General features: G+C 38.2%; 1 protein-coding gene across 1 annotated transcript in view; it reads left to right on the top strand.

The window, feature by feature from the left end:
- MDN1 (midasin AAA ATPase 1) overlaps positions 1-14,509 on the top strand; it is a 168,088-nt gene that overhangs the window by 146,348 nt on the left and 7,231 nt on the right. Inside the window, exons 81-96 of the mRNA XM_045010265.1 lie at positions 224-370; positions 566-738; positions 1,432-1,593; positions 2,099-2,236; positions 2,775-2,916; positions 3,728-3,906; positions 5,083-5,226; positions 6,404-6,539; positions 7,212-7,525; positions 7,826-7,987; positions 8,528-8,629; positions 8,791-8,992; positions 9,923-10,099; positions 10,777-10,937; positions 12,465-12,554; positions 14,327-14,442. Coding sequence (XP_044866200.1) covers positions 224-370; positions 566-738; positions 1,432-1,593; positions 2,099-2,236; positions 2,775-2,916; positions 3,728-3,906; positions 5,083-5,226; positions 6,404-6,539; positions 7,212-7,525; positions 7,826-7,987; positions 8,528-8,629; positions 8,791-8,992; positions 9,923-10,099; positions 10,777-10,937; positions 12,465-12,554; positions 14,327-14,442 — 2,545 coding nt within the window. The remainder of the gene's footprint in view (positions 1-223; positions 371-565; positions 739-1,431; positions 1,594-2,098; positions 2,237-2,774; positions 2,917-3,727; positions 3,907-5,082; positions 5,227-6,403; positions 6,540-7,211; positions 7,526-7,825; positions 7,988-8,527; positions 8,630-8,790; positions 8,993-9,922; positions 10,100-10,776; positions 10,938-12,464; positions 12,555-14,326; positions 14,443-14,509) is intronic.

Genomic DNA, 14,509 nt, shown 5'->3' with positions numbered 1-14,509 from the left:
TAAGTCTGAGTGCTCTGCTTCTCTTTAATGAAGCTTTCAGCACATCCCTAATAACATCTGTTGTCTATCCCCGGAAAAGTGTAACTCTCCAAATTTTAAATAGGTGCCAGTCAATGTATCATGTAGGGCAATGTGTGCTGTATATGAGGAAAACATGCTGACTAATAATGCATTTAAATTTAATGCATTCCCATGTTAAGCTGGCAATTTTATGTTTCAAAAGGGAACCAAGAATCAGATGATGGGTTTGTAGAACATTTCTCTGTGCAAGTAGAATCTGCCATTCATGTTGTCCTGTATGCCATCCAGTGTTTAACGGAGAGAAAACAGGAAAAAGGAAAGGAGAAAGAAAAATGCTCAGAGGAAGATGGTAAGTCTGTGAGTGTAAGTTATGCGCACCTAGATTACCCCTGTATTTAAGTAGCATCTGTTACTGCATATCACAGATTTCATGTTAATTGGAACTACCTATGAAACTTGATAAGGTTAGGAATTGGTGGATTTCTTACTTTGAGAGTCTAGAGACTGTTTTTGGTAACTTTGTGTTTCTGTATTTCTGTCAAAGAGGAGGAGGCCTCAGCTGACAGACTCAAGTCAGGGCTTTTAACTAAGCTCTTGGATGAAGACCTCTATGCTGATGTGAGTTCTCTGCATGTGCAGAAAATAATTTCTGCCATTTCAGAACTCCTGGAAAGACTGAAATCTTATGGAGAGGATTGCACAGCAGACAAACACAAGGTAAATTCATTCTTCCCCTTCTCTTTGTATTGTGGTCCCAAGGGAGGAAGATTTGAACATGGGTTCATAAATATTTACTGTCTCTGCCTCGCCACCTACCCCATCTGCATTTATCCTCAGAATTGGAAAGATGTGTGAAAACAGGGCAGATCAAAGTGCACTGCAGAACTTCCATTGCATGGTAGCAGGGTCCACATGGACAGTTAATGCCTAGCATACTAGTGCAAGGTAGATTTACATCCCAGCTTGCCGCCGAATAACTGTTCTTATAGACAAGCCTCTGCTTTTTGTAGGGAAAGAAAGGTTTAGCTTTTGTGAAATGCGAAAGATAGAAAAAACACTAGGAACAGAAGGAATTTAAGTAAAATATCTCCAATGGCTGTGTATCTGGAAAAAAAAATTCATGTTTTTTTTAGGCTTAAAATTGAGTTCTTTAATACAAAATAAGTCACTTCACTCCACACAATGATTTCTTGAGACTAGATAGTTACAATACATTTTTCAGGATGGAGAGTTTCTAAAAGGCACGTGTTAAACTAAACTGGATTTATGGTGCAGACACATTAGTTAGTCAAGGCAGAACATGATTTAAGGATTGATGTTTTCAGTATTGTTACCCTTTCTGAGGTCTCATTTTAATGTAGATGGAGATATATGACTGGAAGCTCTTTTTCCCTTGTCTTTAATTTGCAGTTCTTCAATCAATCCTGCTACTTACTTGTGCGCCTAATGCCCATGCTTTCCAAGTATTCAGATCTTATCTTGTTCTATCTTATTGTTTCCTTGGCATCTCACAGAAGTACTGGGAAATTGCTTTCTGTTCTAACCAGTATATTTACAGAGCTCACACAAAAGGTAAGAACCTTTAGAGAAATTATTAGATTGATATTAATCGTACATAATGTAGACAAAAGTCTACAATGGCTTAAATGTAAATGTACACATTGTGTAAGTACAGTTTGAATTGACTTACGTATGTCTAAAATTTGCTTTCTCTGTTGATTTTCAAGAGATTTCAGGGATTTTCTGGTTCATTTCTTGGTTGCATGTAGCAGCAGCATGGTAGAGTTACAGTATGCAGGATGGGGTGCAAACAAAAAATGTGAGACTGCTTAGAGATTTTGAGTCTTTTTTTAAGCTTTTCATTGCTAATGAAACAATTGATTTCTACTCAGGTTTATTCAAATTAGCACAAATCTATATTTCTAGGAAGAAGTACTGTAGGAGTAGGGCCAATATAAGGAAATGGGTCTCAAAGTATAACACTTCTTGTTCTTATTGTTTAAAATACTCACTTATACTGTCTTTACTGTCAGTACTAATTTTTGACTATTTATCAGTAAATGTTTCCCTTTTCTAGGGATTTTGTCTGCCAAAAGAATTAATGGAGGATGTAGCAGGAGAGGGAGCAACAGAGTTCCATGATTATGAGGGAGGTGGTATTGGAGATGGGGAAGGCAAGAAGGATGTGAGTGACAAAATAGAAAACGAAGACCAGGTATGTGTGTGGTTTGGTTCAAGGATAACTAAAAATGAATCGCTGGTCAGTTATTTGAAATCAAGATTTATTTTGAAGATTAGCATGAGCTGCAGCAAACCAAATTTGTAGTATACCCTAACTTTGGTTACTGTGAGTGGAATTTGTTGTAAATTTGGTCTTTCAGAGTAAATTGCTTTTTCCTTCTAAATTCCACCAGGGTAAGATTCAATGTTTAAGCAGCAGTCTTGGCTCCTGTAAATTGTTGAACACTGCAAAATAGTTTCTGTTCAAGTTCTGTTTTGGGCCATTTTTACCAATAAAAAGGACGGTAGAAAGTAGAAATGTTCAGACCTTCAATCCTGAAAAATAAAACACACAGATTGTGTTTAGGTGAAAGAAACAAATGGATATGTTACGGACTGCTTTACTGTCCAACTAAGAAGTTAGGTTTATATCAAGGTAAAAATAGTTACAATGAGTTAGCTATCAAGGTAATGTTAAACCAAGCATTAATCTTGAAAACAAACCCGTTGTAACTGTTGATTTAATAATCCAGGTGGAAGACACTTATCAAAAAGGTCAAGAAAAGGAGAAAGAGGATCCAGACTCCAAACCAGACATTGAAGGAGAGGACAATGCAATTGAAATGTCAGAGGACTTTGAAGGGAAAATGCATGATGGGGAACAAGACAAGAAAGGTTTGTTTCTTTCATTAAGGCAATCTGGTAAGATTTCACTCTTGTAGTTTCTAGAAATGCAATTGACTAGTACAGTAACAGTTCCTACTTTCACATAGCAAAGCATATAGACACTCTTAAACCAACTCTAAGAATAGAATAGAAAAAGTCAAGTATAAATAGTAACAAGTCAGAGTTACAAAACACAAACCACAGCCAGCTTCACAATCCTCAACTGTAACAGATGCGTGGAACTGGAACAAATGAGTTGGTTGTCCTTCCTATTGTCAAATGACCTATCACAGTGCTACAAATGGGTTAATGACTTCAGATGTCTTTCACAGCAATGAGTGTTTCAGTAAATGCCAATATTCAGCAAAGCTATAATACATTTGTACAAAAGAAATAGGCTGTTATTGACTTTTGAGTGTCACTTAGGAAAATAGAGCTAACTTTTTAGGGGGGAAATTTTGATTTTCCAATGCTTTATAATAATACATAACAAATTTCACTTAACTAAAAATCCTGCAGCAAAACAAAAATGCTTGCTGTGCAGCAGCATATTGTAATAGAACTTGTACAGGATAGACTTGGCAAAATTATTTCTTGCCTTAATACATTGTGTGTACATAGAATCACCAGCTGCTTCTAAACAGGCTTCTGTTTGAATTGCAAGAGGCTATCTTTTAGTGTATTTCAGAGTAAAGTTCCATTTTGGAAAAGTCCATAGTCAATGCATTTTCTCATCAGTGTACTTTAAATTAAAAAAAAATAGCACTTTGACAGAATCAGTGTTGCAGCATGTTCCATTGAGTTGTGGTGTTGTACACAGAAGACAGTGAGAAATCAGATGAAGATGAAGAGCTAGATAAACAGATGGGAAATCTTGGTGATGCTGAAGCTGATAAACTGGATGAGAGGCTCTGGGGTGATGACGACGACGATGATGATGAAGAGGACAATGACAATGATGAGAGTAAAACAGAAGAATCTGGACCAGGAATGGATGAGGTAAAAAAACAAAAGGAGATCAAAAGAAATAAAAAAATAGTACAACGTTATTACCATGTGTACAACAGTTTACTCCTGGGTGAATACTGCTCCACTTTGCATGCACAGAATTCATGTCCCCCGCAGATTTCTTTGCTTCCCCACAGAAAAATGACTTTCTGACAGGGAAGCAAAGGGAAGCCACACGAGCAGTCATGTGACCCTCCCCAGCAGTATGTTTTGGGTGCCCAGGAGAGCTGGCAGAGAGGTAAATCACTGTGGGGCAGAGGGCGGGACTGTGGAAGACCCAGCAGGTGGCTTCTACCCTGTGCTGGGCTCAACTCCTAGTCCTGGCTGGGCTGGGGTAGATGGGACTTCCTCTTCCCCTGTACGGCATCTGGGGCCAGTCAGACCCACCCCCAGATTTCTCCACAGGCTGCAGGAAGCTCTGCAAACTCCCAATGATCTCCTACCTCTGTGCAGCCAGTGGCCTGTGCTCCCCATGCCATGCTGGAACTTCCACATTTATTTGACAAATAAAATTTGCAGAATTTTAAAATATTGTGCACAGAATTTTGAATTTTTTGGCACAGACGTTTGAATTTTTTGGTGCAGAATGCCCTCAGGCATAACAACCTCACTAACTCAGTGTGACCTAGAGTATGAGACATAAAGGGGGAGAGTAGTTAAATTCTCCCCTCACATGATGGGGTGTGTAAAATGGAAGTAGTAAGTGTTTGGCTCTTGTCCCTAATTCAGCAAACCCAGATTTCTCCCTATTCTTCAGAGTTGATCTTCAAGAGTTTGGACTTTCCTGACCAGCCTTAGGAAAGCAGGTGATCCTCATAGTTATAGTATGATATGGTGAGTTTCAAACTCACAATGCAATCACATGCCCATCTGAATTAAATCAACCTGAACCAAATGTGTCCCATGTGAACCTTTTGCCTAGCCCCGATGTAAGGTTGTCCATGCTTGCTGAGTATGGGCAAGTCAGTCATGACTGTAGTAATTGCACATTAATTGAAGAAAGTAACCACTTGTGTAGTAGCCTCTGGCCTCAGTAGGGGGCAATTTGAATATATCCTAAATGTGTTTGGTTTGTTTCCTTTGGGAGCTGCGGCCCTGTAATTACACAGACTACTTAGCATTTTGCATAATCACTTTCTGGATTTTTTTTTTTCCGTCCATACTCAGGGTGATTCCGAGCTTGTTGCAAAAGATGACAACTTGGATGCAGGCAATAAAAATGATAAAAAGAAGCCATCTAAGGATGAAGAAAAAGAGGAGCAAGCAGAGGATGGTGAAAACAAAGAGAAAATTCACGAACAAATAGATGAGGTAAAAAGGTTTTAAAACAGAACTAAGAATACTGTACTTTAAAGGGTCTTCAGAAGCCTGTAATGTTGTTCTAGTTGTGCTAAGGGCCTTAATGGCATATTACTGGTTGATTAAAAATATATATATATATTTAAAATAAATTAAAAATGGCTAGCCTTGTTTAAAAAAACATCAAGATTGTTACAAGCCATTTATTATTTGCATGGGAATACTGACCTGCTGTTAAAACACTTCTAGTCCATTATGCATTGCTGAGAACTTGAAGTGTTTTTATCTAGTAACTGAAGAACCTTGCCAAAAACTATACTACGTCTTAGTGATAAAAATAACACATTCAGTATACTACATATATTCTATTGCTCCAAAAGTCAGAAATTCCCTACATTTGTTTTACTTAAAAATACTAATTGATGGTCAATACAATCACTACTTTGCAATGAAGTTTTGATGATCGGCAGAGTGAGTCTCCATTCTGTGCTATTCAGAAGTTTTGCTCTCACAATTCAGTGATATTTATTCAAACTGCTGCTTATTTTGTCCTTGGAGATTCTGCACAGGAGCCAAAGTGCATTTGCGATAAGGTTTTAAAAATAAAGAATTAAGTACATATACTTAGTTTCATCCTAAACTGTGTAGTCTTTAGTTTTTGTGAATTTCTATGTCTGTAAATTGTTACTCCTCAAAAACCCATCTATGCCAGCCCAAACAATGGATATTAATCCTAGTGATGTGAAATAGAGCTGGGTGGCTTATCTTGCTCTAAGACTTTGAACAATAAAAATTATATTCTAAACACAGCAGCATGATGTTTTGGGACAGAAAGGATTGATTGGCACAACAGGGCTTAAAGAAAAAGCCAGAGTAGTGGGTAAGAAATACTTTTCTTTAGCATCCTCTCTGCTATTCAGGCAGCTCTAGAACAGATGTCAGGGTGCGTACTTTAGAGCAAGGTGTCTTCACCAAAAAGAATATGCTGCTTTAAAGCAATTTCAAACCCACTGTTCAGGCTGGCCTAGGGACTTGGAGAAACTAATTAGTAGAAATTACTGTTCACCATATTTGAATGCAAAATTTAATTTGCCATATATGTATCTCCATTTCCCAGAGAAATTGCTTCTTAACCCTTTCCCCCTTCCCCTCTACTTACAATATGTTGCTTTCTTCTCCTGCTTATCAGCGTGAATATGATGATAATGAGGTGGATCCCTATCATGGTAAGCAAGAGACGCAGCCTGAGGCTGAAGCTTTGGACCTTCCTGATGACCTGAACTTAGAGAATGAAGAGAGAAGCGATGAAGACAAGGAAGGCGAAGGTACCAACTAAGAAATTGTCTCTACAACTACCCAGTGGAAAAGTATTTGAGAACCTCAAATAGTGAGGAGCTTGAGGGAAGAATCAGATAAGATCCCTTGTAAGAAAATCTGCTGCACAACAACCCAAATGTACCATTAAGACTAGAAGATAAAAATTGCTAGTTTTACATACTCGTTAGTTCACAGTATGTTTTGGAATCAGGAATTGGACAGTAGGGCTGGATGAGAGTCTATTTGTTACAGTCACCTGTATGGAATACATTTTCTCTCATAATTAAAGTGTTTCATTGAACTTATTCCAGGAGCTCATCTAGTAGTGGTGATTCAACAGCCTCCTTAAGCAGACTGTTTTATTGCCCAGTTGCTGCATTCTCTGTATTTTCCATAGCACCTCCAAGTATCTGCACTTAACAAAGTCTACTTAAAGCTGAGAAAATTTAGATTAAGACTAGTTAATAGGAATAGACCCTGATGGGCCCTTACGTACATACCTGTTGTATTTCTTAGAGAGGAGGCAAATGGTTATTATGAGAAATCATAGATTCTGCACACAAGGGACTGCTGTATTTTTTTTTTCCTTTTATGATTCTGAAGCACTAGGCTTTTTTCTTCCAGTTAGGCTTTCTCTGTTTGCTGAAAGTTTTATATCACTTCCTTATCCTTTAATTCAGAGGAAGAAAATCCTTTTGAGATAGAAGAGAAGCCAATGGATTTAGATGAGGCTTTAAATGGGGAAGATAAGGATGGAGAAGATACTCAAGATACAGACAGAGATCCAGAGCCAGCTGAAGGAGGCACCTCTGAAGATAAAGCAGAGGGTGAAGGTGAAGTGGGGGAAGAAGCTGATGACCAAGAAGAAGGAAATACAGAAAATTCTGAGGAAAATGAAGAGGAGGAAACACAACCACTGACAGAAGATAAAGAATCGGCTGAAGAGGAGAGAGAGAAAGGGATCCCAGCTGCTGACCAAGGCCTTCAACCTCAGGTTAAAAAACATGTTTTTACTTTATAATCGGGTTTCTTTTAATAAAAGTTAGTAGAGGAATTTCCCTTTATTTGAAGACTAACAACTTTTACTTCTCCATTAAGAGGCTTGTGATTTTTTTTTTCCTGATGCAGTAGTGGAAGAAACACCTGAACAAAATTCCAGTGATATTGTGGGAGAAATACTGATTCCCCACTGAGATAAAATAGATGCTGCTTATTTCTAAATTAGCTTATGTCACCACGATGAGCATCCCCCTACATTTTTAGCGTGCTAGACCTGTATTTCATATTACTTCAGGAAGGAGAGGATGAAGATACTCTGGAGAAGGATGAGCAGTTACCTGAATCTGTAGAGAGAATGGAACATGAAGCTCAGGGGCAGACAGGAGAAGAAAATCTGCAGAGTGACAGTGCTGTTGAGCTGGCTGGAGCAGCTTCAGAGAAGGACCAGGCTAAAGAGGTGAAATAGATTCCCATTTAAGATATTTCCATTTAACTTCAAATGTGTCTGTGCGCTTCTTTTTGTATGTCTAGAACAGAGCAAATACTCTTTAAACTGTTATCTGAATGTGTATGTGCATGTACTAAATCTAAATATAGTTAGGAACAAATTACAAGCAAGAAACAATATTAAGTTTCTCAAATTTGAATCTGAGTTTATCTATATGAATTTATCTGCAGTTTCTTCAGATAACTCCCAGGCAGTCAGAGGTGTTTGTTTATGCTAATTCTTCAGCCATGGAGTTGTGTATTATCTGCACACTACAAAAATAGCACATACGCACAAGCTCTTCCTTTTATTCTCCAGAACTCAGTTCAGCTCAGCCATAGCTCAGTTGTGTAAGATGAAAAGCTATCTCTGTAGTCCCATTTAGTTTCTAGAATTTTTGTACAGTAAGTGCTAAAGCATTTATGCCTAGTCTTGCAATGACAGTTTTTTTTTTACAAGCCAGCAGAACAGCAGGTGAATATTTTTTCCTCTTGACCTTTTGTCTTTTAGGAACATGGGAGTGGAGCTGCAGATGCAAATCAAACAGAAGGCCATGAATCCAACTTAATGGCACGATTGGCTTCTCAGAAACAAAGCAGAAAAAATACACAGGTTGCTTTTTTTTTGTAAATTATAGTAGTAAAAATTAATTTCTAACATGCAATTCCAAATAGCCTAGACTAAATTACTTGTTGTTTACTCTGGTTCATAATCTTTTGGTCGGATTCCAACTTCCTTATCAGAAATGCCTGGTGTTTGTTTGCCATTTTCAGAGTTTTAAGAGGAAACCTGGTCAGGCTGACAATGAGCGCTCAATGGGGGATCACAGTGAACATGTCCACAAGCGACTGAGAACCATAGAATCCAGCAGTGAAGCCAAACAGAATACAACTCAGCCTGAACAAAATGCGGAAGGAGCTGATGCGTTTGAACACATTAAACGAGGCACTGAATCCTACGATGCACAAACTTATGGTATGGTAGCATTCACAAGGCTTCAGAGATTAACTTCAGATTTAAACAGTGAACATTGCAGAATTGAGGTCAAGGCTCCTTTTATCTGAAGTGTTTCTTACTAATTACACCATTTTGGCTCAGTGTATAGGACCAAAATAGTTTAAAGATTTTTAGCAAACTTTAGTTTTTAATAAATTTCTTGGTTTTTTTAAATGTTTCAGATTTTTAAGTAATTGCTTTTTGCTCCTCTTTCATAATAAAATCACTGTTTCATTGGTACTGGTAAAGTTGGACACAATAGATAAAGCTCAAAGTTTTCAGAAGTGCCTAAATTCCATTTTCAAAGGTGACTTAGGTACTTAGGGTCCTAACTGCCATTGATTTTGAGTGAGACTTAGGTTTCTAAGTGCCAGTCACTTTAAAAAATGGGACTTTGGCACCTACATAAGTTTGAAACTTTTAAAAACTTTACCTTAAATCTCACTTTGTTTGCCTTGCAGTCTTAATTGTTCACACGCCTGCGAAATATTCAGGTTTACCCAGCACGTTTTTTGTGTTTACTCCATATGAAATAAGTTGCTGGCTTTTTTAATGCATTGGGGTATTATTATTTTTTTTGCGAGGGGGAGAGTATGGGTGGGGTTGAAAAAGCAAGAACTTAAAATCATTATCAATTTAAGTAGATTAACACCATTGGTTCCCTAGCATAGCATAGCTCACATTGTGCAATGATTGAGACAATAGCTCAGACTGATTTTTCCACCCATTCAACGGCTTCACAGATTTAAGTTTTACTTACGTTGCAACCTTTAGAGAAAACAAAATAGAGGCTTCAGGTATCTGAAATATGATTTGTGTTTTTCTCTTAGAGTGCTGATATGGAAGAACCTCAGAAAGCAAAGTTGTTGTTGTTTTTCCTTTAATGTTTGTCCTGTTCCCATTGTACAGATGTAGCTAGCAAGGAGCAGCAGAAACCTACTATGACTCTTGGTGAAGAGAAGGAAGAGGTGGTTTCTGAAGATGCAGCCATGGAGACAGAAATGCAGAACAATGAAGATCTCAATGCCGTAGACACAGAGGAGCTGAAGCCAGAAGTAAAGAAGTCTAGTGCCACTAAAACCCTTGGTAAACTCTTCTTAAATAGCCCTCTCGCTTCCCTTAAAGAAGTTCTATATAGATATTTCTGAAATGCCTGCTTTTAATGAGCTTTTCTGAAGCTGCATCTGTAGTCCAAGTCAGCAACTAGCATTAACTATTAAATTGGTTGAGGGGCAGAGTACCTTGCTACTCCCTTTCAAGACAATGGTCTCCTTAATCTTTTTTCACTTCCATAAAGAAGGCAAATGGTTTCCATTCAGGTGGGCAGACTGTCAATTCTTTTCATTCTTAACTGGCTTATAGATGCATTCCAATCTGTGACAGGAGCACACAGGTGCATGCAAGAAAACCCAATTTTAACAAGACAATAGGGGGTTGAGTGGTCTCCTCAGGCGCAGCAGCATAAAAGTGTCAATTGGAGAAGAAAATGGTTTGATGGACTGAGTGGGAATGGAATAAAGAGAAGTGCACTGTCTCAAAGGAAAAGGGAGGAAGGACAATAGAACTGAGCTGCTGCTCAGCTGGCAGGAAAATGGGCCTGATTATTGTCAGCCATAACTGCCCAAAACAGGAAAAGCTCCAAAGCACATTATAGACTTGGGAATTCTCTGCCCAGTGGGAGCCAAGATATAGTAGCCATAATTTAAGAACCTGTATATTTTAGTGGACACGATGTTTAGTAACTATGCACTATGTAACTAAAGGGTCTGATGAAGCGGAGTTGGAAATCCAGGCTTTCAACTCTGAGGAGGTCAAAGACGCTACAGCAGACAAACCATCAAAGGTGCCAGAGGAGGAACCAGAAAGAAACCAAGACTCTACTATACATACAGCCCATCAATTTTTGATGGACACCACAGTCCTGGTACTGTACCAAAAGCATCCCACTGCTGTTTTACATAAGGATATGAAATAGTGAGAAAGAGAGAGAAGCTTTCTAATGTATCTTACAGCTGAGAAGTGTTCATTTAGAATGTAAACTCTTATTTTCCCCACTACTTGGTTACATCTGGGGTGTTCCCTGGTGGTTAAACACCCATGCAGAGGAGGAAAGGTGGGCAGGAGTGTGTAGCCTGCACTGATGGGTTGTGAGAGCTGTGCATAAGTCGCGTTGGAATAGCCTTAGTGGCAGGGAAGATTTCGGGGAGAATTGTGGTCATGCAGTTTATAATTAGCAATTCTCGTATAGACATATGCTATGTGGAGGGCCAGTTTATGAAGGAGGAACCGTTTCAGTGTGATATTGCCAAAACCCTTTCATCTTCATTTGTTGTCTTACTATATCACAATTTCAGTTATTTTGGGGATAGAGAGGAGTGTATTTTGAAGTTCCTGTACATATTGGTAGTGTTAAATGACCTGCCGGTAAGAATGAAACAACATTATGAGAAGTGCTACTGACTGCAACGATGCCATATTATGTGGTCAGAATAGTCTAGCTCTTTCATGTACAGGTGAAACAAGAGGAAACATACAGGTAGATCAAGTGATTAAAATAGACTAAAACAGGATGGGGAGTTCTTGTTGCACCAGATGAGGAAGGGAAGCATCGCTTACCTAAGCCATGGGGGTAAGGGTGGAGGTGTCCCTTTGCTTTTAGCAAGGGAGAGGGAGCTGGGTCCTATACATACACATCCACATTCCCGCCTACATTTAATTTGCAGTAGATTACAAGAGAGAGTTACAGTTCCTTGTGGGATCAGAAATTATCAGCACTTTTCCAATTCTCCAGTGATGTGCTGAATATTTTGTTTAAAACAAAACTCAATAAAGAAAAATATTTTTTAAACTTTCTAATATGCAGGTTTTAGAGATTGTTTTAATTCCAACTATATAGCCCATATACTGTAGTCCTCTCTAAGGTTAAATGTCTGAGGTCCTTTTACTATCAGTGAAGAAATATAATTTAAGTTGTTGTTGTTTTAACAAAGTGTGCATAAGCTATCAAACAGTGATATATTAGCCTGATAGGTGAGTTGCCATATTCTGTTAATACATTAAATAGAAAAAATTATTTGAGTCTACCACTAGCTGCTGAGTGAACTTTTTCTTTGGGAAATTTAAATAAATTGAAATAGACTGATTTTTCTCTTTACTGTCATTAAAATCAACGGCTTGACGCAAGACAACTTAAATCGATCATCTTGAAATTCAGTACTTCTAATACATATTCAAAATGTATGTAAAAACCAAAATTATGTTGTCTGTATAGAAGAACAAGAAGAGATAATAGCAATCATGGAAATTTAAAATGAAAGCTAAACTTGGTTTTCTAGGTATCTTAGCCATTATTATAACCCTCTCTGGCTCTTACTAATGTTTTTGTGATGCTGTAAGGATTGGAGGTTACTGATATGTGGACTATCTCCGTTTCTCATAAATGTACCTTTAGCACATAATTAAAGATCCCGAAGAGTTGAGACAGGAACTGGAAAAGCAACTGGAAGCTTGGCAAACTCAGCAATCTGGTAACCCAGATGAGGTTAGTGATCTTAACCTGCCATAGAAATCCTTAATGTGCATTCTTTCATATTGTAACCCTATTGAAGTCGTGGATGAAGACTTAAAGTCCAGAATCTAATTTTCAGACAAAGCAATTTGAATCTCCCTCTGTCTTATGGTGTTTAGCTTTTCCTTTAAACTTCTTAACACAAACCTTACAGCTGGGCAATGATTCAAATCATGTTTCCAAAGCATTATCTGCAGTTTAGAGAAAGCTGCTTTGAACTTGCTCTGGTAATGACCTCTAAAACTCATAGTGAGAATCTTTTCTCTCAAACTTATCAAGTCCTTACACATTGAGTACGTGACACCAGCAATTTACCAGCGTTACACACCACTTTATCTATACCAGTCTATAGACATTACTGCTGGAAGCTGCCTCCTTCATCTGCAGTGTTACAGTGTCTGCTTTTAGGTTGTCTGATGCCAGAACTTCTTCAACTTGGCTGCGATTACCGCAGCTATAAACTAAATTGTATTGAAAATTACTCTTGATTAAAATTGTCGTTATGGAGACTCCTCTTAATGGCAGTCACCCTGCTAAAAGGTGATGTCATTTTTAACACGCAATCTGAGAGACCGTGGGCCAGCAGCCATCTTGTTGTGGTTCTAGTTTAACTATCAAAACATTACTGTTTATACTGTGGCAATTGTAGTGGAAATGTTAAAACCATTTGGTGTAGGCTTGGAGGCAAGAACGGCCATTGGTCATTAGTGTATACTCTGACATTTAAAGAGAGGTTTTTAAAATCTAATGCTAATAAAGTCTTCTCTTTACAGCTGAGTTGACTAAAATAAGAGGTATCTGTGCACCATTTTCTGCTGTCTTGTGATGTAAGGACCCTGTCCAGCAAAGGAAACTGCACAGGCAGATCCATTTGCAGGAGAGGTAGACAAATCTCTTCCTTACTAATCAAAGAGAAGCTAGTATTCTATCCCTTAGACATTTTTCCATACACATTACAAGTTTAGTAAGATTAATTTTAAAGGAGATGACACTTTACTGTTTGTTAAGATTGTAAAAACTGCTCTTGAAAACAATGTATTTTGCAAATTCATAGTGAGAGATTAGATACTGCTTGGTTCTCTAGCTCAAACCAGTTCAGAGTAACATGTTTCAGTAACACTTTCCTTGGTATGGTAGGAGTCATCGGAAAAAATAAATACATCTGCTGCCTCTTTCTAGATAGCAATGAGGCCTAATGGTATGGGCCTCTTTCCAGGAGATCTATTTAAAATTTCTTTTCCGTCTTTCAGGTCAGTAGCAAGTCAGCTGCATGGAAAAGCCACTTAGGTCCATTCCATATAAATTATGTCTTTATCGAGTGTAATATATTGGTTATTTATCCATCCACCAGTACTTCTCATTACCTCTGCCAAGGACTTTTCCAACTCCTGGATAGACTCCTCCAGTAGTGCCAGTATACTACAAAGCACCAGTTATATCTCCAATAACAGTATTATCAGCTGCTCAGCCTGCTGCATTGATTTGATTATTTTTTTAGTCTTTAAAATTTCAGCTGCACCTAAGTAAGTACACTATTCTGCCTTTAGAAGGCTTTCTCTTGAACATTCCCCTGGAGCCCAGAAATGAGTCCTCCAACAAGCATTTCCCACTAACTTCACCTGAAGGACTTATTTTGTCCTATTAATGTTGTCCTCAGACTTGTGCTCTTTCCTTCAAGATTTTCACAGCTTTTCATTTGTCCATAATGAATGTAATGAGTTTTGTCTCGTCTGGTACTGTTACAGGAAAAGACGGCAGCTGAGATGTGGCAGAGATATTTAGCACTGACTACTCCTCTTTCACAACAGCTTTGTGAGCAGCTACGACTCATACTTGAACCCACTCAGGCAGCCAAGTTGAAGTAAGTCTTTTCTCTGTAAGGTTTCTAGCCTCTTAACCTCTCATTTTGTGGGCCAGGCATCTTTACA

The sequence above is a fragment of the Mauremys mutica genome, chromosome 3 (assembly GCF_020497125.1).
Source record: "Mauremys mutica isolate MM-2020 ecotype Southern chromosome 3, ASM2049712v1, whole genome shotgun sequence".
In the NCBI taxonomy this organism is placed as follows: domain Eukaryota; kingdom Metazoa; phylum Chordata; order Testudines; family Geoemydidae; genus Mauremys; species Mauremys mutica.
This window is presented reverse-complemented; position numbering and strand designations above follow the sequence as displayed.